We start from the raw sequence: 27,483 nt of genomic DNA on the forward strand, positions 1-27,483 counted from the left end.
ATGCACAGGGAACCAATAGTGATGGAAAGAAAACTGGGACTCAAATCAAGGGAGTGGACCAGAAGGAAGAAAGAAACAACTAAACAGAAGAGAATGAAGAAACAAGAATTCAAAAAAATGAGAAGCTTAGGAACCTCCAGGACATTTTTAAATATTCCAACATCCAAATTATAGGGGTACCAGAAGGGGAACAGGAAGAGGAACAAGTGGAAAACTTATTTGAACAAATAATAAAGGAGAACTTCCCCAATCTGGCAAAGGAAATAGACTTCCAACAAATCCAGGAAGCTCAGAGTCCCAAAGAAGTTGGACCCAAGGAGGAACACACCAAGGCACATCATAATTACATTAGCCAAGATTAAAGTGAAGGAGAGAATCCTAGAAGCAGCGAGAGATAAGGAGACAGTCACTGATTTCTTAAAAGAGACCTTACAGGCAAGAAGGAGCTGGAAAGAAGTATTCCAAGTCATGAAAGGAAAGGACCTACATCCAAGATTGCTCTACCCAGCAAAGCTTTCATTTAGAATGGAAGGGCAGATAAAGTGCTTCTCAGATAAGGTCAAGTTCGAGGGGTTCGTCGTCACCAGGCCCTTATTATATGAAATGTTAAAGGGACTTATCTAAGAAAAAGAAGATAAAAAACATGTACAGTAAAATGACAGCAAACTCACAATTATTAACACCCACACCTAAAACAAAAGCAAAAGCAAACTAAGCAAACAGCTAGAACAGGAATAGAACCACAGAAATGGAGATCACAAAGAGGGTTAGCAACAGGGGAGTGGGAGGAGGAGAGTGGGGGAAAGGTACAGAGAATAAGTAGCGTAGATGGTAGGTAGAAGATAGACAGGGAGATGGCAAGAGCAGCGTGGGAAATGTAGAAGCTGAAGAACTTATGACACATGGACATGAACTAAAGGGGGGAAGTGAGTGGGAGAGGGTGTGCAGGGTGGAGGGGAATAAAGAGGGGGAAATGGGACAACTGTAATAGTATAATCAATAAAATACATTAAAAATGTATTTTAATGATATAAAAAGAAATACCATCCTCCATCTCTTTGGAGAGATGGCCGATTCCAGGGCTGGAGCAGAAGAAGTCCTGGAACATAACTTTCGTCAGAAAGTTAGCAAGAATGCAGGGAACAATGAGGACTTGTCAGAAGGACAAAGAGGCCAAACCTGGGACAATTTAAGCATCAGAAACACAACAATAGTAATGAATTGTTAACCACTGACTAAAATAGGAAAGCATGATTAACCATATTGACATAAATGAAGGAGGAAAAACTCTTCTACAGGAAAAATTAATCTTGCTTTGCACCGATCCATCTAATTTCCACTGAACTCCGAGGGCTCCTCGCTGTCCCCTCTCAGGCGAAGTCTCCTTTCTTCCCCAGAGAAAACAGCGTCCCGCATTTATCGTTTCCCCCAACAGTCACACAACAGTGTCAGGACCGCCACACAGATGCACAGTTTGTAACAAACCCCAAAGGAAAGGTCCAGGTTTGCCTGCAGGTCTTTCTGCCCTTGGCTCTCTGTTGCTGGGAAGGAGGAGCCATAGCTCTGAGTTGGGCTTTGACGGACGGATGGGGGTCTTCTGGAGGAAGAGAGGGAGAGGCCCTAAGTGGATGGACCTGCAAGCGCAAAGCCTGAGGAGTGATGTGAAAGTGTGGTGTGTCTCCCTGCGGGGGCTGAGCCCAGGTTTGTTTAGTGGGAAAGTGAGTAACAACACGTGGCCCCAGCTGCCTTCCTGAGTCCTGCCGTGTGCACACTTATTCTCAGCTGGTCTGCCCAGCACTCCCTGAGCACCAAGCCAGGCTCCCCTGTCCCCACGCAGCCCTGCTTCCTCCCCAACAAGATGGAAGAAGGTATTCTGAGCCAGGAGAAACCTGCCTGATTGAGGGCACACGTACACATTGGTGGGAAAGGAACCGCTTGTAGGAAGAAAGTGGTTCACAGAACAGCTTCGGCAGATGATAACAATCTTCAGCTGTTCTTACAGAAGCGAGGAGTGAGCAGTACCTCTGGTAGTGAAGAGGTAAATATATTCACAAATGAGGGACCGGCGATTCACTTCAACAGCCCTAGAGTCCACATGCCTCTGGCAGTGGACACTTGCGCCACCGTGGCCACCCCACCTGGTGCACACAGCCTGGCCCCTTGATGGAGACTGGCGGGGCTTGGCCCAAGCAGCCTGTGGATAGAAAAGTGCCACTTGCTACAGGAGAGAAAGAAGATGAAGTTCCCACTCTTCTGGAGAGTTTTGAAGAGATTTCCAAGAATAAAGCAAACTTGAATGGAGTCAACTTCCGAAGAGGATAAACTCGAAGAAGTTACTGAGACTTGCTATTTTATATTATTTATATTCAAATTCTGTTCATGGGTCTGACAGAATCTAGCTCTCTGATATTTTTAAGACATAGTCCCTTGCCCACTTTAGCTCTTTTCAGGTTTTGCTTATACACAAGGCATCCTTTGCAGCTAATTAAGCTGAAGAAGCCTGGGGATAAAGCTTGAAACAAAGATTAATAAAGGTCTTTGCCTGGTACAGTTTTTAAAATTTCATTGACATTGATTTGTACACAGAAAGCAAAGCTTTTTGCAGAAAACTAATCATTGTGTGGAATGCGACAGATAATCTTTAATGGGATTTTATTATTAAAGATTTAATGTGATAGTATAATGTAAAAAAAAAAAGAAACAAATGTGAGTCTGGACAGGTGTGGGGGGTAGTGGCTTGGTAGGGCCTTGAATGCCAGAAAACAAGTTTGGGGTTGAGGTAGTAAGCATTGGGAAGTCATGGGAGGCACTGGAGCTTAGCAAATGTGGCAGACAGAGTGGTGAAGTGGTGGGGGTGGCTGGGACCACAAGAGCCAATGCCTGAGCGCCAAGATGGCCTTGCAGTATCCTCCTCAGGAGACCTCAGTTTCATGTCTACAACATGGGTACAAGGAGAGAGACCCACTCCCAGGCCTGCTGGAGACTCCCCAAGAGCAACACCTGCCTCAGGGTCTAAGGTAAGGGTGGGCCAGCTCCCCGCCTTATGTGACATAAGGCTTATGGCTCTGTGAGCCACCCACCACCCAGCCACCCAGCTCTGTGACATATCTGTGCTTCCTGTTTCTCCCGTCAGGGGCACTTTCAGTCTCAGCTTCAAAAGAACAAACATATTCTCAAAACAAAGGAAGACAGCCCTGACTGCAGAGGAAGCAGGAAGCTGCCAGCCCTGCTCTGAACAGGGCTGCTGGGCTCCCAGGCAGCAGAATGGAGTCAGTGGCCCTGTACAGCTTCCAGGCCACAGAGAGCGATGAACTGGCCTTCAACAAGGGGGACACACTCAAGGTAGGATGGCTGGAGTGGGCTGAGTGGGCCCACGAGGGATGGGGAGGTTAAGAACCGGGGCCCAGGACAGCTCCCAAAAAAAGTCCCATGTGTGGAGGAAGAAGGGTAGCTTCTCCAGTCATCAGCTGCGTGACTCAGGACAAGCTGCCTCTTCTCTCCAAGTCACAGTTCCCCCCTCTAGGAAATGGGGAGGTCTTTAATGGTCTCTCCTTTGAGGGCCAGTGTGAGGGTTTGAGGAGACATGAGTACAGCACCTAGCAGTTGGTTCAATGCCCAATTTTCTGGGGAAGAATTTAAGAAGACAGTAGTTGAAATGACAGAGAGACAGAGAGAGAGAGAGAGAGAGAGAGAGAGAGAGATTGGGGGAGGGAGAGAAGGAGGAAAGAGGAAGTTCTTAGGAAAGTAAAAAGTACACACACTAACCTATTGGGCTGAAAATAGCTGTGATTTAAGTGTCAGGAATGAGCTTCCCAGCAGAATGGAGAAAAGGGAAAAGAGTCAGTCCTACCATCACTTCTTTCTGTTTGTTCAGGCTTCCAAGGGAGGTCCAGGCAGAAGGGTTAATGGGGTCTCTCTCCCCGGAAAGGTCTTTGCTTGCAAGTTTGCCAAGGAGCTGGATTCAGGCGTGACCATGGCAAGACTCGGGCACTGGAGCTGCCCCGAGCTGAGACAGTAACTTCCCCCCTGGGCTTGAGTCTGCACAGCAGCAATGGGCCTTTGACGGGGTGTCCCCCCACCCCCGGTTACTGCAAAGGGGACCGGCCTGGAGCAGGGCTGCCAGGAGCCAGCTGCAGTGTGTGGACTTTTGATTTCCTGAAGGAGAGATTTCACAACATGAGTCCAAGTGACTATGGGGGTGCATTTATTAAAACTGGGGACAGTGAAACACCAAAGAGCCTTACGTAGAAGAAGCAACAGGAGAGCCCAGGCTGGGCTGCCCGAGCTCACTGGGAAGCCAGAGAAAAGGGGGCTTTGGAGACAGATTAGGGGGTTAGCCTAGGATGAGCTGCCAGCTGCCCATTGCCTTCAAGTTAGGAGAATTTTAAGATTCTAATTTTATTTTTAGAGAGAGGGGGAGGGAGGGAAAAAGAGAGAGAGAAATATCAGTGCCTGTCATATGCATCCCACAAGGGACCAAACCTGCAACCCAGGCATGTGCCCAACTGGGAATCAAATATGCAACTGTTCACTGTGCAGGACAACACCCAACCAATGGAGCCACATGTTGGGGCTTATCTCTCTCTTGCAGGCAGAACCCTAGAGGAGGTCTCAGGGGAGGGTCTCAGCAGAATATGCATCAGTCCTCCAGGTGTGCCCTTTCAGGGTCCTGGTCTCCTCTGATGGGTCAGTGACCAAGTAGGGAGCCATTAGTCATCGCAGCTGGTCCTGGCATTGCACACCTGGTTTTGCTGCTTTTCTGGGCCTGGAGCTGAAACACAACTGAGGCCTAGATGTTGTCTCCAGGAAAGTGACCTTCTGTATCACCTGTAATTGCTCAGCCACTGTGTTCAGTGCTCTGTCTCAGTTTTGCCAGTCCACTGGCCCAGGACTTTTCCTGGCTCTTTTATGTTCTGTCTCCCTTCCACTCTGAGCCCTGAGCCCTGAGTCCTCCTTGTGGCCCGAAGCTTCAAGCACAAGAAGGGACAAGAATTCCCCTCTGCTGGCACCTTGCTATGTCCAGTCCCAAGCTCAGCAATGCACCTGTGTCCCATGTAAGCTGCTGCAGTGGAGAGAATTGGCAACCCCATTTTCACAGGTGGCTAAACTGAGTCACAGGGAAGTGACGTGACTTGTTTAGTATGGGGTTGAACTTGAAATTTTGTCCTCTGAGTCTGGGAACTGTTCTGCCCCAAGTGAGGTCAAATGGACTGGGCTAGGGGTCTGGGAGGTTGATGTTTCCCAAAAAGAACCATGTGCCTTTAAGGAACCACCCCCTCCTTCTCTATGCCAGGATGCCTTTGTGCCTCTGGTGCGGGTACCATAGGGCCCCATGGACATGTGGCCAGAGGGAGACGAGGGCAGGCCTAGCACCAGGATGGCCCAGGCACTGTCTGTGAGAGCAAGCCTGGGTTCAGAGGCCTCACTTACCGATCTGAGAGCAGTTTGGCATCTCTAAACCCAGACCTGAGGCTTGGGAGGCAGTGGAACAGGGAGGAGATAGGAATGAAGTGAGGGTAAGCGATGGGCTCCACCTGAGGCTCAGGGTGACCAGCCAGCAGTGGGTGGGGTGGACAGTGGGGCTCCCCACAGCAGTTGTAAAGACTGTGACACCCCCGCTGCCCTCCCAGACTCCTGTGCCAGCTTTCCCACCCGAGATTTGTCTTAGTCATTTTCCACTAACCTTGCTATGCTAAGATGTTAGCCAATTCCTGGGGTGTTTGCTTTTTTTTTTAATTGATTAGAGAGAGTGTGGGGGGAGGGAGATGTGGATTTGTTGTTCCATTTATTGATGTGTTCGTGGGTTGCTTCTTGTATGTGCCCTAACCAGGGATTGAACCCTCAACCTTGGCGTATTGGGATGATGCTCCAACCAACTGAGCTACCTGGCCAGGGGATCATGCTGGAGCTGCAGAACTTAAAACAGTCCCAGCACATAGTAGACTTTCAATATGACAAGGGAAATGTGAAGGAAAGGGAAGGGGGGCTAAAGTGTTAGCAGAGACAAGGGTGGGGAGTGGAGGGGACGCCCTCCCAGTGGGACTTGTACCTCATGTGGGTGAAGGCCAAGGAGGGGACTTTTAAAGCTCAAAAAACGACAGAGGAAGGAAGGCAGTGGGAGGGGCTGCCTTTTCCCTCATTTATTCAACGAATACTTGTGGGGCTATTTTTTCCAGTTTTACTGAGATAAAACTGACATATGAGATCACATGTATTTAAGGTGTATATCCTAATGATTTGACACATGTCTGTGAAACCGTCATCACAATTAGTTTAGTCAGCAGCTGTCACCTTACATAGTTGTACTTTTTCTCTTGGTGGCAACTTTTGAGATCTACTCTCAGCAATTTTCAGACAATATGGAGTGACTAACTATGGTTACCGTGCTGCACATGACGCCCCCAGAACTTATTGTCCTTATAACTGGAATTTGTACCTTTGGCCCCCTTCACCCGTTCCCCCTGCCCCTGCCTCTGGTAGCCACCAATCTGTTCTCTGTTGAGTATTGAGCACCTGCTGTTTATCAGGCACTGTTCTGAGTGTTCTGACACAGCAACAAATAAGGCAAAGCCCTTGCCCTCCTGGAGCTGACATTCCAGAGGGTAAGTGGCATCACGAGGTGCTGAGTAGATGGAAGAAACAACACAGGGAAATAGGACACACAGTGACCAGTGGATTGTCAGGGCAGCCTCTCAAAAGAGGTGACCCCTGAGGGATGGTCAGGGTGGCCAAGCAAACAGCCCGGAGTCTGAAGCAGGACCTGCTCACAGGTGTGAAAAATTGAAAGGTCTGTGCTGAAGAGCAAGGAGTACAGGCGAGGAGGTGAGGGTGGGGTTGGGGTGTCGGGCAGCAGGATCTCCAAGGCCCAGTGCCGCTGCAAGTGGGAAGTGCACAAGCCCGAAGGAGGGCTTTGCCAGGGGCATTTTAGGGAGACGACAGAGGGGCAGGAGAGGGGCTGTTGCAGTCTCCCGGGTAAGAAATAAAGGTGGCTTAAACTAAGAAAAAATGCCTGACAAAAATGTCAATATATTAATAATTTTGATACGGACAGAGCTCTTATAAGTCAACAGAAAAATCACAAACAGCAGAATAGAAAAATGGGCAAAGGAAAACTGCCAAAGAAGCAATGTGAGCGTGTGGCCAATTTCACCATGACAAAAGACACCAGATGAGCAAAACCCTATTTTTAAAAGAATCTCAGGGGTTGTTGAGGTTGTGGGAAAATGTGCACCTTTACATGTGCTGGAGGGCAGGTAAAGTGGCACAAACATTTTGAAGGGCCTTTGGGAAACATAAAAAGCATTAAAAATCTCCACACCCTCTGACCCAGAATCGTGTGTCTGGGAAACCGGGACAAGCTGAGGTGTGTGTGCATCCTCGCTCGAAGGTCTCACAGGGCGCGCACTGCGTCCGTCCCGGTCTCAGAGATGTAGTGGGGAGAAAATGCAGCGTCACTGGGGCCACAGGCCAGATAAACCAGTAAACGGAGAGCTTGTCAGCTGGAAGCAGGATGCGGAGAAAAATGGAGCAAGCAAGAGAGGGGAATGTTGGTGACAGTTTGTCACATGGAATCAAGCTAGACGACCTGTTCAGCAATGGCAAAAAAGATGACACAGCCCTAAAAATGTGATTTGGGGAGCATGTTTAATGACATAAAAATGCTCATGACACAGTGTTAAATGGCGTCAAGCAGAACGCAAATGTATGTACACAGACAGATAACCAACAGGCATTGCTTTCGCGGAGGGAAAACTGACCCTCACACGCAAGGGGCTGTGCCCGGAAGGAAGACTGGAAAGAAACTACCTGACAACCTAAGAGGTGTCCGGTCTGGGCGCCGGCCACTCCCACTCTCAAGGCTGGGCAGGTACTGCCTTTATTTCAGATTTGGGCGGATCTTCTTTCCATTCATTTTTAAATAGATTTACTTTTTAGAAAAGTTTTAGATTTCCAGAAAAATTGAGAAGATAGTGCAGAGGGATACCTACCTGCGCTCAGCTCCCCCATCAGGAGCATCTTACGTGAGTGGCTAGTACAGTTTTGTTAAACTAAGTGTCCATGTTTAGAAATTATTATTAACTAATGACCATATTCAGCATTTGTGTATTGACTTTTATTTTTTAACATATTGTCTTAAATATGATCTTGATTCCTGAGTTTTTTGGAGCTCCCCTAAGTTTTGCTCCCGAGGCACCTTGCCCACCCACACTAGTCTGGAGCCTGCTTTCTGGTAACTATAAAAATGTGACTGTGGCCCCCCTCCTCTCTTGGGCCAGCCCTTTCTGGGCAGTGCTGGGGTGAGGCGGGACTGCATGGCATGTCCCTTCCCTGAGCACTGCCTGTGGGCCAGGCCCTGTCTGCTGCCCTGCCCACTAGGCACCCCAGCCTCCAGGGACCACAGTGAACAACTCAGCCCTGGTCCTGGAGAGAAACTTGGTGGCACCTCAACCTGCACTGGAAAAATGGCCCCAGACATCACTTCCCTGAAACAAAGGCCCATTCTCTGATAGGCTGGGCATCTCAGGAGGCACAGCATCTTGTTTCTCCTGGCTGGAGGAGGGATGTGGGTGGTGGCTTCACCCCATCTCTCCATGGATAACCTGGCACCCAAGACCCAGACCCGAGGAGCCCATGGCTGCCTTGGCATCTCCACAGGGAAGGCTAACAGCACCTCAGACCCAGTACAGGCCACCCTGAGCTTGGCCTCCCTGCAGCACTGTACATGGCCACAGCGTGCACGGCTATGACAGCCTGCCAGCCTAGGCCCCGCCCCTCAGAGTCGTCTCAGCCACTCCCTGTTTGTCTCACATACACCCTCTTGTTAAGTCCTGTCAGGGACTCTGCCAACATCTACACCGAATCCTGCGCTTCTCAGTACCCCTATACCATGGCCCTCAGACCTCCACCCTCAGCTCCTGGGCTAGAGAGAAGCTTCTTCCCACCCCCTCCCTCCCCTAGCCCAGTCTCCACATAGCAGCATTAACTCAGAGCTTGGCTGTCCCCTGATGGCCCCCTTAAAACAAAACCTGAACTGCTTCCCCTGGACTGCAAGACCTACGTGCTCCCACCCTGCCTGTCCTGCCAGCCTCGCCCCACTCACCGTCTCTCGCTGCCCCTCCTGCCTTGACTGCAGATGCACTTGCCTCCTTCCTGCTCTAGGGACAGGGCTTGCTCCCACTGCAGGGCCTTTGCACTGGCTGGCTGTTCCCTCTGCCTTGTACACCACCTCCATGTCTTCTCTTGTCTGTGCCTGTGACTCCGGTCTCCTCCTCAGAGAGGCATTTCTTGACCCCTGTTGCAAACCTCCTTGCCCCCAAACAGACATCCTCCATCTGTGCTATCCTGTGCTATGCAGTTTTCAGATCACCCACTGCTACACTGTTACCATGTGAACTCGTTTTCTTCCTTTTGTATTGTTACCTGTGTTCGGGAGAATGGAAGCCTCTTGTTCCCTGCTGTATTGCTAGAGCCTAGCACGACGCCTGGTGTGCAGTAGGTGCTCAGTAAATAGCACATGAGCACTTGCATTGCCTAGGGCCCAGTGCAGGAGCACCGCATCCTGGGTTGAGGGTGCTGTGGGGCAGATGCCAGGGTTTCCCCAGGGAGGAGGGGCTCTCCCTGCTTTGTGGGAGTGTCCATGTCTCAGAGGGCCCAGGGCTTTCAAACCACATTGACAGTGAGAATTCAGCTAACATAAACAATGAGAACAATTCCGGGGCCTTGGAGTGAGGACAATAGGAAAGCAGAACAACATACAATAAAACATGGCCTAGATCAGGTATATTATTACACTGACACATCCACACAGGACTTCGTAGCTCAAAAGACACTGCCCCATGCAGTGCAGGCCCCAGATGTGCCCATTCCTCGGTTGATGGAACAGGCCAAAGCTCCAGAGGGAGCCAGGGGCAGCCAGAGCAGTCTGGAGTCCCAGGTTCCAGGGCTCCTCCGTTGAATGTGTGGCTTTAGAAGGAGGCCCAGAGGATTTAATTTCCTAATAAATTGGAAAATTTGTTTTGTTTTGAGCAAAAGTTTTCCTGAGTCAGCCACCTGCTTCCGCCTGTCCCCAGGGCTGCTGACCCTGCTCTAGCTGCAAAGGCAGGAAGGAAGGGACTCAGCAGGGCCCTCGGGCAGAGGAGGGAGAGGGCGCAGAGAGGGGGTGCCTGCCTGCACAGCTCAGGGCTCAGCTTGGGCCCTGGCTTGGGCCCAAGGATGTCCATCCCAGTTTCTCTTGGCAAAACCAAGCTGTCTGAGCAGCTGCCTTTACGCCAGCACCCCTGCCCTGACTCTTGCAGTACGCTCTCCTTGGGGTGCTGTCCTACCTCCAGCATTTTCTCTTAGGAAGTGTCCCCACTAGGACGGAGCTGGGACCTGCTGCAAGACTCAGGAGAGATGCCCCCACTTCCAGACTTGGGTCCAGAGACAAAGTGGGAGGTGCAGGAAGAGTGCAAGCTGGCAGGTCAGGGGTGGCTTCAACCAGCTGAGTCTGAGATCCCAGGCCACAGGGTTCAGGCTCATGCTGGCCTGGCTCACTCCCCACCCCAGGGTCTGCTTCTTCACCTGAGTAATGGCCTTTGGTGATCATGACCTCAGAGGCTCATGGGAGAGCCAGTGCCATGCATGGGCAGCTTGCCCAGGGAAGGGAGGGCCCAGAGCTACGGTCTGTGCCCACGCTACAGGCCTGCCTGCTTCTTTAAGAAGCCACTCAGTCACTCGCTGCAGTGGCCGCCACCCCCACTCTGCCTGTTTCAGTTCCTCTTGGCCCAACTGTGGGGCTGCAAGGGTCTGACACCATGGATGAGGACCCTCATGACCTGAGCAAGCCAGGCCTCAGCCTCAGCCCAGCCCAAGGTCTCCCTCGTCTGCTCCCCATACTCCCCAGTGCCTCAAAGCCACCACCTCCTATTACATTGCACCCCTGAATTGAGACTAGAAGGGCTATTTAAATGCAAGTGTAGCTCAGTGGATTGAGCGCGGGCCTGCGAACCACACGATCGAAGTTCGATTCCCAGTCAGGGCACATGCCTGGGTTGCAGGCCAGTTCCCAGTTCCTGGTGGGGGACACACAAGAGGCAACCATACATTGATATTTCTCTCTCTCTCTCTCTCTCTCTCCTTCCCTTCCCCTCTAAGATAAATAAATAAAATCTTTAAAAAAAAATAAATGCAAGTGACTCAAAGTGACTACCACGGGGCGCTGAGCTCAGGCTGAGGTTGTCTGAGCTCCCTGGGGACTTGCGCCCATGCCAATGGCTCAGTGCCTAATGCACAAATACTGTGGACCCCCATGCTCAGGGGCACAGCTTAGGAACAGAAGCACCCTATCTTTGCTCCCCATGACTTCACAGTCTGCAAGAGATCCTGAGACTCCAGCTCCAGCCCCACTGGGGCAGCTGTGAGTCTCAGGACTGTGAGCCTGGGGACAGGCTATCCTGGGACTATGGCCCTTGTGACCTCGGCCAGGTCCCCACCCCCTGCTCTGTGAAACAGGCCCCAGGCCTACCTTGGTGAAGCCCAGGGCACTTGAGCAATGAGCCCACAGCAGGTGACAGCTGTCTCTCCTACCTGCAGATCCTGAACATGGAAGATGACCAGAACTGGTACAAGGCTGAGCTCCGGGGTGCCGAGGGGTTTATTCCCAAGAACTACATCCGAATCAAGCCCCACCCGTAAGTGGCCATCACCGGGTCCTACAACTTCAGGGCACCACCCACCTCTACTCCCGCTGCCAAATGTCCCCACCTGGCCTGGATGCTGCCTAGTCTACCCCCAAGCACGAAACCTCCTAATCCCTAGCCCCTATCCATCTTTCTGGGGCTCTGGACTCGACTCCAAGCTGGGGACAGGGGGTGGAGATTCAAGGGCTTGTCTAATCAGGGCCAGCCCAGGATGCGAGACTGCGGACTGAACTCCAGAGAATGCCCAGGGGAGCACAGGACAGGATGGCCCCTGGCTCTCAGCCATCTGGGCTGCTGCCTGTGGGGTGGCTCTGGGCAGGGCCCACTGCCCCTGTTCCTCAGGTCCCCTTCTAAAGCAGAAGGAAGGCTGAGGCCCCCATCTCTGGGGGAGCCTGGAGATCTCCCTAAGAGGCTGACTCAGCCCTGCGTTGAGGCAGTGGAGGGGGGGTCTGGTGGCACTGGAACAGTAGAGGGGTGAGCAGGAAGCAGACTCTGTGGGCCCTGCCTTCAGGGCACAGGGGAGAGCTGGACATTGGCCAGGCAGGGTTTGGGGTCAGGGCAGAGTGGCAGTTCTGTTTGGGGCTCCAGTGTCCAGGGCCTGGGACCTGCTGGCCCAGGGAAGCCCCCAGTCAGGCTGTCCATTGGCGGCATCCAACGCCACTGCCCTGAGAATGGGCGGTCTAGGGAGCCAAGAATCTATGGAAAACCCACCACATACGCTTGAAATGATAGATGGGGTAGCCTCAAAATACAGCTGCTCCAAGCCGCTCACTACAAGCTAGAAATAGTCCTAGGGGCCTAGCCAGGACCCAGCTGGGGACATGTGTGAGAGGCTGGGGTCAGAGCAGCCCTGTCCTGCAGTAGACACAGGTCATAAAGAGAGCACAGCCTGGGAAGGCAGACAGCATGGAGGCACCTAACCGAGGAAGGCTTCTCAGAGGAGGTGGCGATGAGTGAGGCTTTGAAGGATGTGTTGGAGTCAGCTAAGGAGAAAAGGAGAAAGACATTGCTGGACAGGGAAAGTAGTGAGGAAGAGCCCATGGCAGTGGGACTGGCAGGAAGGCCTCAAATACCAGGCCCAGGGTGGTGGGGAACGATGGAGGCCTCTGAGTTGGGAAGGGAGTCAGTCAGATATGGAGGCAAGTGACCAGGCCAGGCAGGCTGGGTGGGCCACCTGGGAGCCGCATGCATGTGCGAGTGTGGGGGAGAGGGGAGGGGAATGCAGGGCCAGGGTGGGGCCTGAGGGTACATCCTCTGTATCTGTCTTTGAGTTACTTGCAAAGCTGCCACACCTCGAACTCCATGTACTGGGCAAGGCCCCATCCCACCCAGGGCCCTACCTGCTCTACCTAGGCTCAGGGCACCCCAGCCTCCCCCACAGAGGCTGCGGCCTCTGGCTGACACCCTGGGCTGCAGCCCTTGGTTCCAGGCCCTGCAGGGTCCCTCCAGGCTGTGTGACATTGGGCAGGGGCCCAGATCCCTGGCATCCATGGGTAGCTGGGGACAGGCAGGGCCATCCCTGGGGCTGGCCAGTTGGCGGGTGCCTCCCGGAGGAAGCAGTGACCTAGCCAAGACTAGAGGCCTGGAAGGCACATAGCTGCTGAGGAGCACTGAGCATAGGAGGAGAAGAACTGAGGAGTGTGCATGGTGCCGGGCTGGGCCCATCGGGGTAATGTTGGTGGCTGAGGCAAGAGAATGCTGGGACTGCTGGGGGCTGGGGTGAGTTCCAGGCTACAGTGCCCTTAGGGTCCCTGAGGTCAGCTCTGGCTGCTCACATATGGGACAGAGTGGGAATGGGGGTCAGGGTCTCAACCAACCCACCCAAGGCCATGCTTAATTTTGTCTTTGGCTAACCTCAGTACTTGCCCGCCCTGGCCCCAAAATAGAGGTGGGGAAATCCCAGCTCAGTGCCTGACTCCACCTATCAGGCCCCAGGGTGTGAGGAGAGGGAGGGAGATATGGGGGTGCGGGGATGAAATGAGGGCTGGGTTTTCAAAAGCCCTGTCCCCACACCAGACCCACCCTTTCCCTGAGCACCCACTGCCACTATTGCCTGCCCAGAGAGCCCCTGGGTGGGGCATGAAGGCACTTGCTCCAGCTGCATGGCCAGTGAGGGTCAAGGAGGGCCACCCAGAGGGAGGGCATGCTCTGCTGGGCCTGCAAGTTAGAGCAGAAGTATGCCCAGGAGGGCAGCAGGCAGGCCCAGGCAGAGGTGTGGAGGAGGGCTGGGAACCCCCTCAGGTTGGCAGCAGTGGAAACACTGCACGCAACAGTGCCCTTGTCTTCCTGAGGGCCACAGAGGGTCAAGGGGATGGGGGTGGGGTGAGGGGGCACGTGTAGCCTCTCCAGGGCCACATGGCTGGCAAGAGGGGGAAGGGAATTTGAAGCCAGTGCTGTGGGCCCCGGGTGGTGCTCGCCAGGAAGGGTGGTGGGTCCCTGAAGAGCATCTGGGACTGGGGGACAGTCCAAGGTCAGAGACATGCTGTGCAACCTTTCAGGGGACCCCTGACCATCTCTGAGCCTCAGTTTCCACATTGGTAAAAGGGAGGACAAGGCTAGCTGGCCTCCAGTGGAGTGGCACCAGTGGGAGAGAGCTGGGCTGCAGGGCAGTGGGAAATGCTGGCACCACCCAGGGAGGTGCCCTGGGAGGACCAGCCCTGTCTCCCTCTGGTGGAGGTAGGGTGGCTTCCTTGGAGGGTACAGTTGCAACACCCTTTGAGGATGACAGCCACCCACACACCGATGCCTCCTGTGTGGTTCTGTGGGTTCTTTGGAGACATGCAGGTCCTCAGAAACCACCCACGTGGAGTCCTGTTGGGCCCCTGTTCCCACAGCAGGCCCGGCACTGTGTGCTGCTGGGGCTCCGGGCACAGGCGCTGCCTCCTAGGCCCCCACAAGCCTGGGAGCTCGGAACACAGCTCAGCCTCCTGCTGGCCAGGAGCCTGTGCCTGAGACTCCAGAACTCTGGAGCCCCAGGCCGAGCTCTCCAGGAGGTTGCCTTGGTTCCCCAAATTCAGCAACAGCAACCCGCTTGGCTGGTGCTCCTCCTAGGGACACCCACTGTGAGATGGCCCCAGGGTCCCCACCCATTTGGGGACAGCATTTGGCTGGAACTTCACTTCTGAGGGTGTGGGCTCCTGCAGAAGCAGGAGACCTGAGACCTGGTTTGAGGACAGGGACTTTACTTGAGAGACAGAAGTGGGCAGGGAAGGAGCCAACAGGGAGTGTCAGTGACCAGACTGCTGGGAGACAGCAGGGGCACTCAGAGTATTGGGGAGGGCTGGCTATTTGTCCACCTGCTCCTTCAGTCATCACTTGAGAATGTATGTACCAGGGGCTCAGCACACAGGCCAAGCACATTAGTCACCAGAAACCAAGAGCCCTTGGGCAGGGTCCCCAGGGTTTTCGTCAACAGGGGGCATGTAAGGCACAAGTGGGGAGTGGTGGGGGCAGGACCCCACCAGTCACTGCACCTGATGTGATGTCCTCTGCTCTCAGCTCGAGGGCATGTCCACATCCTGAGATGATAGAAAACCTGCCACTTCACACCTGTCCCCAGGGCAAAGCTCAGATTCATTACACAGTTGCTGAAAGTAGGTGGGGCAACAAGAAAGGGCATGGAGGGCCTGCCCTTTGTGGGCCCTGGTCCTGCCATGAGACTTTGGCTTCTCTGGGCCTTGGTTCCCGTCCCCTCCTCGACCCTGCCCTGACCCAGGTGGAAACCCTGAGGCTGAGAAGCCAGTCAGAGACCACCAGGATCCTTGGAGGGTGGGTGTGGCCCAAATCAGCAGGGGCTGGGGTAGGGGTGAGGAGATACGTAGAGCCACGCCACCAGGGGTGCAGGACTGAAGGAGACGCAGGGTCCCAGACTTTCACTCCCAGATCCTGGGGGTGGTGGCAGTCTTGCAAGACTCCAAGCATTTATCAGTTACCTTCTGTATATCTGGTTCTGTCTGGTCAGCAGGAAAAGAGACTTGTACCTGTGAGGAAAAAGTCCAGGTGGCCTTAGTCTATGCATCTGTAAAATGGGTATTGGGTGAGATCCTTCATCACCAGATCAAAGCTGCTATTGTTTTTGTCATTGTTTGTTTTTTTTCTGTTTTCCGCTTTTAAGTCTCTATCATCTAAAACGGAAAAGCTTAGCTGGGGTTGTGGGGCGGGGGAAGTTCACACTGGCTTGCTAGCTATTTCTGTTTTCCTAATAGTATGTTTGCCTGGTGTGGTGGGAGAAAATTGGGCTCTGGAGCCAAATGCTGGGGTTGGGTCCTCGCTTCTGCAGCACACGACCTTGGGCTCCTTACTTTGCCTCTCTGTGCTTCAGGTCCCTCAGCTGTGAAATGGGGGCAATCATATCTCTGGCTTTTCGGGACCATCCTGAGGGTCAGCCATGTTGAGCATCTGGGCACAGAGAAGGCAGCCCTGCCTCCCCTCGGCCTTCATCTGTCCCTCTCTCCGCAGGTGGTACTCGGGCAGGATTTCCAGGCAGCTGGCAGAAGAGATTCTGATGAAGCGAAACTTCCTGGGAGCCTTTCTGATCCGGGAGAGCGAGAGCTCCCCAGGGGAGTTCTCCATCTCTGTGAAGTGAGTGGTGACCGTGGCAGGGGTGGAGCAAGGCCAGACAGTGACATCTGAGCTGAGACTCCAAGCAAGCAACAGGCTCACAGGTTGGGGTGGCAAGCACAGCAACCCTAGAGAGGCACAGCCCCACAAATGCCTGGAAGCAGGTTAGAGGACACACACCCCAGGCTGTAGCCCAGAGCAGTAAAGGTGTGCTTGGAAATCAGGCTTGGGATGCATGCCAGGCCTCAGGTGCCAGGCTGAGGGTTCTGGACATTATTCGGGACCAGTAGGGAGCCATCAAAGATTCATCATTTTAAAAGAAAAGAAAAAAGACTAAAAGAGGAAAAGAAAAAAAGATTAGTCACCAGGGAGGAAGGAGGTTGCTGGCGGTTTTCCTGTCCCCAGGGACTGGAGACAGGAGACACGAAGGCACTAGGGCGGGTTTTCAGGATGTACCTGTCACAGGGTCCCACTCTACAGGGACATAAGTGAGAGGATGGACCTTGGGGCCAGGCTGCTTGGGTTCAGATTCTGACTCTGCCACTTCCTGTCTATGCAACGTTGGACAAATCACCTAACCTCTCTGTGCCCTCCTCAGGTCGCCCCTGTGCAGATGGCAACCCACACGTTTGGGAAACAGGTGTTTGCTGGGGTCTTTAACAAGGGGACCTGGAGAGGGGTTGGTCAAAGGGCCAACCTGGGTTCCTCTCTGTCTGTCACACCTCTTTGTGCGAAACCGTACTTATCTGTGGTGGCTGCCCACTTCCTGGAGCAGGTCCTCTGTCTAAGATCTTTAAGCAGTTCAAGGGAATGTCAAAGGCTCCTCCTGAGTCTCTTGCTTCTTAAAAATAACCAGCTTAAAACAATTGCTCTCCCAAGGAGGCACGGTTGGTGGCAATGGTGTTTGCTCCCTTTCACCAGATCAGCAGGGTGAGATGCCTAAATCTGAGAGATACCCCTGTGGCGATGTGCCCTGTGCCATGCTACCTAGGGGCTGGGGAAATGACAATGGGAAAACTAGCATTGCTGCCCTTGTGGGTGTATGTCTTAGTTGGGGAACCTGTGGGCCGAAAACATATGAATTTAGGAATGGCCTGAGGAGGTGGCATCTATGGAACCAGAGAGGGAAGCTGCCCAGGTCCCCAGGGAGGAGGACCTAGGAGGAGGGCCTTCCAGACAGGGAACAGCAGGTGCAGAGACCCTGAGGCAGGAAGGGGCTTGGGATGGAGAGGGCACAACTGGAGCAGAGAGGTCAAGGGGCAGGGCAAGAGGCTACAGTAAAAGACTCAGGCCTGTCAGACTCTGACAAGGAGGCCTGGTTTATCTCAGCCAATAGGGAGCCATGGGAAGGTTTTGGGCAGCAGGTGTGATCAGCTTCCCTTTTTTGGCCAACACCCCTGGCTGCTGCGAGGAGCAGCAGGAGTGCTGGGAGCCTGGCAAGGACCCAGGAGGAGGTGACGACACTGAGGACCATAGTAGGGGCTGGGGGACAAAAAGTGGCTGGGCTGGGGAGGTGGCATATGTCTGTGAAGTGGGAACCACCAAAGCAGCTGTCAGGATTGCTGAGGGCCAGGCACCAAGGCCGCATGGAGGAGGCATGCTGTGCCAGCCTTGACGGGGCCAAGTGCAGTGCTGGGGTAGCCAGGCTACCACTGGGAGGAAGGACAAGTGGCACATCTGGGATCTCAGCAGTGTGGCTTCTGGTGGCAGTGGCTGCCAGTGATTGTGTGGCTCATGCCAATGGCTCGAGGTTTTGCCAAAGGACATAAAAACGGTGGATTCCTCTGGGACTAGGGGGAGGGGTGTGGGGTCACGGGAGGCCCAGTGAAGCAGAGAAAGACAGACTTGGCCAGGGAGTGTCCATGGTGTCCTTGGCAACTCCAAAGAAACTGGGCTGCGATGGCCCACATGAGGCTCCTTTCTGCAGAGATGTAGCCCAGGCTGACACCTCCCGGCTCCCACAGGCCCTGCTGTGAGCTCTGTGACTTTTACTATACTTGCCGCTTCTGTCTGTAAGGAGCTCATGGTGGGGTGTGATCAGCAGCCTGGGACCCTGGGAGGTGGCCATCTCCCTGTCTGGGCTGACAGGCACCCAAGTGGGAGACCGCTATGCTCAGCTTGATCCCCTCCACACTGTGTAAACCAGTTGTCAGCTTTCTTCACTTCCCTTTCCCCCCTTGGCAACAGGCTACTTATCCAGAGTGGCAGGAGAGGCTCTGACCCTCTTTGAGCCTCTGCTTCCCAATCTTAAAAATGGGAGCACTGTAGTTGGGGACTGGGGGTGACTGTGAGTTCTTGGCCCCGACTCCCTTCCAGAAGGATTGTGGGGTTCTTGAGAGCCCCTGCCACCTCCCCACTGCCCAAGCCCAACCCCCACTTTCCACCCTGTTCCCTGCAAAAGCAGGAAACAGTCATTCTCCTCATGCTGGCTGTCCAGGTCCTCTCCTGCAAATGGCACCTACCAGCTGGGCTGGGCTGGCCGTGCATGGCTCCTGGAATCAGCTGCAAAGCCCAAGGCCACCCAGCAAAGCACGGGCACAGGGGCATCACTGGACTGGCTTCTGGAGCCTGAGCTAAGGGGCGGTGGTGGCCACCACCCCACCACTGACTCTCCCACCTCTGCTAGCAAACCCAAGTGCCTGAACTTCTCCTTTAGTGCCTCCTGCACTGTCCCCTCCTGGCATCTCTTTGTAAATGCAGCCAAGCCCGCCCACGTGTTCAGGTTCAGACCCAAACCTTTCCACCTACTTACTGTGTGTCAAGCAAGGAGGGGCAGAACAGGGAGTGGAGTGGCCCAAGGAGTGTGGTGAGGACACAGGCACAGCCTGGCCCAGGGGGTTTGCGAAGAGTGAATGAGTAAGGAACTTTCGGTGACAGCGGTTCCACACGGTGAAGGGGGTGATGTCAGAACTGGACCCTGAAGCCTGAGTAGGAGTTTGGAGTACAAAGCAGGAGAGTCTGTGCCAGGTGCAGGAAGAGCCTGTGCAAAGGCAGGCCAGTGAGGGGCAGGCTTGACCAGGGGGAGATGGGCCATACTAGGGAGCCGTTTTCGAGTGGGAAGCCAGCACCAGCATTGTCCTGGGACAGGGTCTGGGAGTGTCTCTCAGAGACATCCTTGCACATGTCCCTCGGCACCTCCCCCAAGGCTTCCTGGTGGAGACCCCTGAGGTCAGAACCAGCAGGAACTTCCTGGGCCCTGGGCCAGTTCATGCACAGTCCCTCCAGGCGGCTCCCTCCACCCCTGTTTTGTCCCAGCTGGGCCAGAGCTTCACCACCTCTCTCCTGGGACATCCCACTGGTCCTTGGAGGGGGCCAAGCCCAGGCCCCTTCCCACTGTAGGCAGGTCTGAGGGTCTCACACAGAGACAGATGCAGCCCTAGCTGCTCAGAGAGGGAACACAGACAGTCCCAGCAGCTCAGGGAGAGAGGCACATGCGCACACCAGACACACAGTACACATGGGTCAGGCCACACGCACACATGTCCTGGGCACTGTCCACTGTCCTGGGCCCCTCCTCTGGCTATGACCAGGCTCACACCCGCTCTGGGCTGCACTTCCCTGCTCCAGCTCATGAGGGCTCACTCAGCAGGGCTGTCTGCTTTCAAGCCATTCCTCCTAGTTCAGGGGTCACCTGCACTCAGGCTCAGTTCCCCTGCTACCCTGCTCCTCCCCTGGGCCCAGGGGAGGCAGATCTAGAGAGTCCCCAGAGGACAACCCCTGGCTGGGGTGTTCTCAGCTGCCTCGGAACACAGCCAAGACCCAGCCCAGGCAGAACAAAAGTAAAAAGCCTCCTGGTGAGAGTCACCGTTGAGGCCTGGGGCGTCTGGGAGACAGGCTGGCTGGGCGAGACTGCCGGAGAGAGGGATGGGTGCAGCATCGAGGGTCTGCATGGCACAGGTGTCTCCAGCACATCCACCTGGGGCCACAGGCAGAGCTTGCTGTAGAATAGGTTTGGACCAGGTAGAAGAGGGGACGGGCCCTGCCTTTTACTGAGTACCGTGCACAGACTTGCGGCCGGAACCGGCAAGCTGCCCAGTGTGAGAATTCTTGAATTCTCAGATCCAGGTGTCTGGTGTGAGGGCCATTGTGAGTGGCTGGCCTCGAGAAGGCTGCGCAAGGGCTGAGGGAGCCCACAAAGCCCCCAACTCTGGCGGAGGCAGCTCTCACAGGCTGGGCCATTTCCCCTCGGCCTTGAAGTGTGAGTACAAGTTTGACCCTAGGAGAATTTAGAGGAAATGATATATACAAAGCCTGGAGGTATGCTTAAAAGTAGAGAGAGGTTCTGTGTGGTTTGGACCCCTTGGCTTGGGCTGGGTCGGGGTATCCCACTTTGCTCTCTGCCCCCCAAACTGGTGGGTGTTTACCTTCAACAACTCTTTATCTTAAATCTTTAAACTTTGAACAAGGCAGCACAGAGGTGCAGGACCGTAGGCAGAAGTGGGCAGCAGGCAGGGGCGGGACAGACACTAGACACCACACCCCTGCAGGGCCTATAGACACACGGGCTGTGGGCCCGCCCAGAACTCATGCCGCCGGCTAAGCCTGGCTTGTGAACACACTGTGTCCAAAATCATTTAACAGAATTTAAATTTAGAACCCCAGAGATGTTTTTTCTTTTTACTATCAAGTTTCCAGACTGGTGTTGAGTTCTCATTTAGTCCCAAATAAAACGAACACAGCCTGTGGCCCAGGAGGCCACGGGGCCACTTCCCTCCGAGGAGCCCTCCCCTGTCCCCAGTGCACACACCTGACTGTACCCTTTCCCTGCCATCAGCCTCACCAGCCAATTGGTCAGGACATCCCCCTGTGGGTAGGTCCCTTAACTGGCGTCTTCCTGGTGGGGACTAGGACTGTTCTGTGTTCCCCTGTGGCTGCCAGCTTGGCCAGGGGGGCTCCTGGCCCCAGGCCTTCCTCATCTCTCTGTGGGGCACATTGGCTCCCACCCCCACTGGGCAGGTGTGGACGCTGGCCCAGCTGACTGTGGTGCTGGAAAGGGTGCCTCCACTGTGGCCAGGCAGAGCAGGAGAGATGGGCGGCCCCTGGGGAGTCACAGCCCAGGGAACAACACGGAGGAGTGGGAGTGGACCCAGGATGACAAGGTCTGGGATACAATAGGCATCCCGACTGGTATCAGTGTTGATGGCTGTTCTTATACAGTGACCACCGGTCAGGGAGCACTTGAGATTGACACTCGACATGCAGGAGCTCGGAGGTGGCCTTTGTTGCTGCGTGGCTCCCGGCAGGGCCTGGCTGCACTCAGGGCCTCCATTTCCCCACTGTGAGAGGGGCCTAATGTGCTCATCCCAGCTCCACCCCACACCAAGTGGTAGGCCTGGCCTCCTCTGTCATAGGGAGGGGTCGCTGTGGCTGTGTGGCCCATGGTCCTGACACATACCAGCACCGCCTCCAGCCTCTGGCTGCAGAGACTGCCCTGGTGTGGGTCCTGCCTCATGTGGAAAGCACCAGGCAGGTTCCTCTGCCCAGGCCAAGCCAGAGCAGGTCCCACCCCTCTGGCTGGTTTGGGAGAGGAAGGCTGTCCCCTCAGCTGAGCTAGAGGATGTTCGCCAGGATTTAGTGGCTGTGGGTCAGAAGGCCAGGCAAAGGCTGGGAGACGAGAAAGGGACTTGTGGGTTGCATCAGAGTGTGCATTAAAGCAATGAGGCTGGACATGTAATCAGAGCCAGATCTTGCATCTGAGGTGTTAGGATTTTATCCCTAGGGTAATGGGGAACCATAGAAGGTTCTTGAGGTGGTTGTGGGTGGGAAGGACATGAGGCCTCCAACATGCCTAAGCTCCTCTCACACGGAGTCAGGCGGTCTTGGGATTCACTCCTCAAGGGACTACAAGGGCTGGGCAGGGGGAGGGGAGGGAGAAGAGTGTGCAGGTGAGAGGGAAACTGGGGATGCTATCTGGTCACCTCACTCAGAGAAACCCACTTAATATGCTGACAAACAACACTCAGCACTTTCTGAAACACTTTCACAGAAAGGTGTTATGAGGAAACTGAGGTTCAGAGAAATTGAGTGATTTGCCTAAAGTCACACAGCAAGAAAGAGGCCTGGTCCAGGGTCCAAACCACTAACTCTGTACACCATGGCCAGGGGATGCTCACCAGGTCTCATCCAAACCAGGTCAGGGGGCCTGGGACTGTCCCCACTCCCAGCACCTCTTCCTCATTCACCAGGTCTCAACAGGAAAGAGAAAGGCCTGGCTCCAGACATTTGTGAGGAGGGAAGGCCCAGGGCCAGGCTGGGAGGGGAGTTGTCCCTGGCTTCTGGGGGCTGTCTGAGGTGACTGGGGGCCCTTTCCCCCAGCTACGGGGACGAGGTCCAACACTTCAAGGTGCTGCGAGAGGCCTCCGGGAAGTACTTCCTGTGGGAGGAGAAGTTCAACTCCCTCAACGAGCTGGTCGACTTCTATCACACCACCACCATCGCCAAGAAGCGGCAGGTCTTCCTACGAGATGAGGAGCCCCCACTCAAGGTAGGCGGGCAGGGACAGGGCAGTGGGTGCCTCCCGTCACCGCCACTGGGCCATCCCAGGGCGAGGATGCCAGTGGGGCCTGACACAGGCCGGCCTCAGGTGCCCCCGGCAGCCCAGGCTGTGGGAGGAGGGGCCAACCTGGACTGCACAGTTCTGTTCTTGTGGCCCAGCAGTGAAGCAAGGGTGGGGAGGAGAAGAGGGGAAGAGGAAGGAACAGGGTGAAAATCCCACGGGACAAACCATGGCTGGGTAGTGCACGGCACACAGTAGGTACTCAACAGTAAATGTTGAAGGAAGGTACTGACACCCACTGAGCCTGCTGAGGGCCGTTTTGTGCACTGGGAGCTTTACTGTCCCCGTGGTACGGGTGAGGAAACCGAGGCTGGGATGTGATGTGACCCAACTAAGACTGCCAACCAGGCAGGCCCAGTCCTGCTCTCTGCTCCCAGGGTGCCAGCCATGGGTGGGGCGTGGGGAGCTAAGGGTGAGGCCCTGGCCAGACACAGGGTGTGTATGTGCGTGTGAGGGGCGGCCACCCTTGTCCTCACAACAGCAATTTGCCAGCCAGCTCTTTCATCAGGGGCCCCTGGACCAGCTCTCATTAGGGTGATGACAGCAGCTAATGGGGCTATTAGCCCCAATGTGCTATTTTCCTTGGGAGGGGGTGTTGGCCAGGCCTGGGGCTGGAGGTCAAGGCCAGCTGGCCCTTGGATGTGAAGAGGGTATGGGGAGCATGGCCACGGCCCAAGGAGCTGCTGATGGACGGCTACAGAGCCTCCCGTCCTGCCCTGCTCCTAGACCCCAGCCGCCTCACTACATGTGAACTTGGGCCAGTCAACGGGACCTCAGTTTCTTCTCTGTCTGATAGGATGAGCCCTGGGGTCCAATATTCCAGGAAAGTCAAGCAGTGCTTCAGGAGACCCTCACTGGTGCACACTCTGGCCCAGCAGGGGACTCAGCCCCCTGGGCTGGACCCTGGGGGCCAGGACAGCTGTGAGCTCTCCTTTGCGCTTCCGTATACCAGACCTCCCTCCCCTCCCCCTCGCTGCCTGGGTAAGCTCTGACCTTGAAGAGTGTGAGGGAACCAGGATGGAGCTGGGGGCTGCCTGAGGGCTCCCCCACACCTGTCACTTCACTCCGACCCAGCCTGGGATCACCTACCCTCTGGGAAGACTCCAGAGCTGGCTCAGTATCTTGGGGCCCATACCGCCTCCTCCTTCCTGAGCGGAGAACCAGTAATTACAGCCTGCCCACTGATCCTATCAGCTGTCCTGGGTAAGATTCCAAAGGCTCAGAGCAGAGATTCTGATGGGCAAGGCAGCTCCTGGCGGAGCTGGGCACAATTGCCACGGCGTCAGGCTGGCATGCCTAGAGAGAGCTCTTGTCCCAGTGCCCTTCGCAGGCGAGAAAACTGAAGGACTTGACCACAGCCCCTCGCAAAGCCCAGGACTCAGGGCCCAGTCAAGCCACCAGGATAGTCGTATCGTTCCCTGTAGACCACAGGCAGCAGCAAGAGGCCCATGGGTGGTGGCCATCACCTGGCCTTGGAGGCACAAGCACATTCAACCTCAGTTCTGCCCCAAACATCCTGCCCTTCGCAAGATGAGGCAAACCTCTGTTGAGGACTCCTGGGGGGGCTCACTGACAACTTTCTCCCTCCACAGTCAGCCCGGGCCCACTTTGCTCAGGCGCAGTTCGACTTCTCGGCGCAGGACTCCTCACAGCTCAGCTTCCGCCGTGGTGATATCATCGAGGTCCTGGAGCACCTGGACCCCCACTGGTGGCGAGGCCGGTTCTGCGGGCACATAGGTTTCTTCCCACGGAGCTACGTCCAGCCTGTGCACCTCTGACCACAGTGGGACCCAGGGGGTGGAGTTGGCAGACGGTCTTTCCACTGAAGTCCAACAGAGACCATGGACACCCCTACTAGGTCCTATGGGGCTCAGCCAAGGCCCTTGGACAGGAACCTGGACCTCTAAGTGCCCCACCCAGACCCCACTGCTCCACATGGACTAGGTTGCCTTCAGCTGCCCACCACCGATGTGGTATTCAGTGACCACCAGGCAGGGGGAGCTCCCAGAGTTTCCACTGGTCACCAGCTTCGTGACATAATAGGGTGGGCTGGCCAAGGCCCCAACCACCCCAACCTTCAATGGCCCCATCCTCAGAGACAGTTGAGGGCTCCTAGGTTCCTCACGTTAGGGTCTCAACCCAAGGCTTAGGTGTGTTCACCTTAAACTGACCAGTCACTGGGCCTGCCTGCCCCTCCCTCAGAAGGACCTTTGAAGTGCCACTACTAGGGAACACTTGGAGACATCCAAGTGCTGCTTAGATGTAAGAGACAGGCGAGGGCACTGGGTACCTGTTGGCCTGGACTCAGTGGACAGACTCCAAGTGGACACTGACTTTTCCATAGCCCCATGACAACTCCAGGCTCCACCAGGGCATCTGATGCCCCGCCCACTGCAGACACTTTGGGGAGGGCTGAAGTCCCTGAGGAGGAGGCCTCAGTGGTGAGAGAAAGGGAGGCAGCTGCTCCTCTCAGAATGGACAAGCACTGAGGGCAAGCCCTGGACACAGCCACCTGAGAGGCTCGGTTTAGGCCCAGGTTCTACCCAGACTCCAGGCAGTTTGGGGACTGCAGGCCTGGTGGGAAGTAGGGGCTGAGCTGGAGTCTGAAATCCAGCAGCCCCTAGAATAGGGTGGGCAGTCTGGGTGAGTCCCCAGTTTGAGAAAAGACAGGGTGTCTGCATCCATTGTGCTTCCAGCAGGGAGGGTGTTACTAAGCGATGCCTGCCCAGAGCCGGGTACCTTTGGGAGCAGGCAGAGTAAGGGGAGCCTGGAAACTGCCTTGAATGCCGGGCTGGTGACGCAGGGCTGGTGACGCAGGGGCAGTGAGCGGGGGAGGGAGAGGAGGCTCCTGTGGCAGCTGGGAGCAGATGGGGTGGGGTGCCCAGGGAGGTGTCTGCGAGCCTGAGTTGGGGTGGCCACCCAGGGGTGGCCTGAGACCCTTGGAGCCCTGAGCCCTGGAAGGTTGCACTGCTCCTCACCTAGACCTCGCGCTCCAAATAAAACAGCCAGATGGTGTAAGGACATCCATCAGAAATCTAATTTTCTTTCCACTTACGATTACCATTTTTTAAGTGTCACATTCTTTTCTCCCATTTCCTCCCTGAGTTTTCAGGGTTCTGCTTTGCTGGGGGTGGCCAGTCCCTGGCACTGACCTGGTTGCCATGCAGACTTGAGGGATTCACCCTCTGTGGCCTTGGTGTCCTCATTAGGGAGGGGGCCTGAGGCCCTGAGGACGCCCACCTTCCCGCCCAGGGACGTGGTCAGGCAAAGTAAGCATAGAAAAAGATGTTGACACACATGAGAAGGATGGCGTTGAAGCCACAGACACGGGCCCAGAAAGCGTGTCTCTGGGCATCACCTAGAGGGGGTGGGAGAGGAACAGACCAGGGTCACAGGGCTGCACCCAGTGCCGCATTTTTCCCAAGCCCTATTCCCAGGGCTGGGAGTGAGAGGGAGTGCCAGGGGTCACACGCATACCTGCTTTGGCTCCCGGGAGCAGGTCTGGAGCTAGAGTCCACCAGGTAAGGTTCTGGATCTGCAGGGAATGCACACTGATGGGGGTGTGGCAGGACTAGGGTGGGGTGGGGGTGGGCCCAGACAAAATCAGGGGGCAGGGATGAAAAAGGGCAGCTGAACACAAAAAGGCCCAGGGGCCAGGGCCAGGGCCAGATAGGGGCTGAAGTCAAGAACTAGAAAATTCTTGAGTTGGAGGGTCAGGAGCCAGAGTGAGTCAGAACTCACTAAGGGTCAGGTGTCTGGGGTCAGGGCAGGCTTACCTGAGCTCTCTGGGGTGGTGGAGTCAGCAGGCTCCCAGCCACCACCACAGCTCCACTGAGGGCGAAGAGGGCGATAGCAAAGTGCAGGTAGTGGAAACTTCGAAGGATGGCAGGCCGCACATCCGCCACACCACAGGGTGGGACCGGGTAGAGGAATTCCAGCACCAGCCTTGTGGCACCCACTGCCAGCCCCACCATCAGGCCCCAGAAGGCCCCCTAGGGAGGAGGGGTCAGAGTAGCCTGGCCATGGGAGGAAGGCCGGCATCCCTGGCGCGCGCACACACACCATGGCAGGGGCAGAGCTGGACCCCCCTCCAGCCTTCTCCCCAGCTCTTCTCCCCACCCCACCTGCTCATTGGCACGCCGCCAGAAGATGCCCAAGATGAAGACCGCAGTCACTGGGGGCGCCAGGGAGCTGGTCACCGACTGCATGTAGATGAAGAGCTGCCCACTGTTGGAGCCCTGCAGGATGGGGATCCAGGCCACGCTGACACCGATGAGCACCACAATGACCAGCCTGTGGGCAGGCCACGAGGGGCTCAACAGCAGACCCTTCCCTCCCCTACACCCCCCCGCCCCTGCTCACCAACACCTGCTCCCCATTGGTGCTCTGCCTCACAGCTCCAGCCTCCCCCTTGGCCCACGGCCCACTCCTCCCATGGGAGTCCAGTCCTGCCCTCCCAAACCCTTCCATGAGACCTCCAGCAGCCCCTTCCCCTCCCCACCCTGCCTCTCTCTGTGCAAGGGCCCTCCACAGCAGAGACACACTTCCTGTGTCCATTCACTTAACTGTTCAACGAGAGCCCGCCTGACGACAGGGCACTGTGTTAGTAGCCCAGTGTCAGTGAAGAGCGGGCCCTGGTCAATGAGGAGCCTGTCCCCCTACAGTCAGGGCTGGGCTATGGGAGCCCAG

At 55.4% G+C, this 27,483-nt stretch overlaps 2 protein-coding genes across 5 annotated transcripts in view; one reads left to right on the forward strand and one right to left on the reverse strand.

Moving 5' to 3' along the window:
• Positions 1 to 3,138: 3,138 nt before the first annotated feature.
• GRAP (GRB2 related adaptor protein) overlaps positions 3,139 to 27,483 on the forward strand; it is a 28,763-nt gene continuing 4,418 nt past the window's right edge. The window contains exons 1-5 of one of the 2 annotated variants that reach the window (XR_005069794.1): positions 3,139 to 3,342; positions 11,572 to 11,669; positions 16,137 to 16,259; positions 22,554 to 22,722; positions 24,387 to 25,101. Coding sequence is in view for 1 of the 2 variants with exons in the window: in XM_037068770.1 (XP_036924665.1) it covers positions 3,265 to 3,342; positions 11,572 to 11,669; positions 16,137 to 16,259; positions 22,554 to 22,722; positions 24,387 to 24,572 (654 nt within the window). In the remaining variant the exon portion in view is untranslated. Of the gene's footprint in view, positions 3,343 to 11,571; positions 11,670 to 16,136; positions 16,260 to 22,553; positions 22,723 to 24,386; positions 25,818 to 27,483 lie in introns of those variants that run through there. The other variant, XM_037068770.1, reaches the window with a different exon arrangement.
• The window catches only part of SLC5A10 (solute carrier family 5 member 10), a 75,288-nt gene continuing 73,612 nt past the window's right edge, over positions 25,808 to 27,483 (reverse strand). For all 3 annotated transcript variants that reach the window (XM_037068769.1, XM_037068768.1, XM_037068767.1), the window contains 4 exons: positions 26,919 to 27,087; positions 26,571 to 26,786; positions 26,272 to 26,329; positions 25,808 to 26,152 (listed from right to left, as the gene is read on the reverse strand). In XM_037068769.1, coding sequence (XP_036924664.1) covers positions 26,055 to 26,152; positions 26,272 to 26,329; positions 26,571 to 26,786; positions 26,919 to 27,087 — 541 coding nt within the window. In that variant the 3' untranslated portion in view covers positions 25,808 to 26,054. The remainder of the gene's footprint in view (positions 26,153 to 26,271; positions 26,330 to 26,570; positions 26,787 to 26,918; positions 27,088 to 27,483) is intronic.

Source organism: Sturnira hondurensis, unplaced genomic scaffold (genome assembly GCF_014824575.4).
Source record: "Sturnira hondurensis isolate 20B ecotype Veracruz unplaced genomic scaffold, ASM1482457v3 Scaffold0018097, whole genome shotgun sequence".
Lineage (NCBI taxonomy): Eukaryota > Metazoa > Chordata > Mammalia > Chiroptera > Phyllostomidae > Sturnira > Sturnira hondurensis.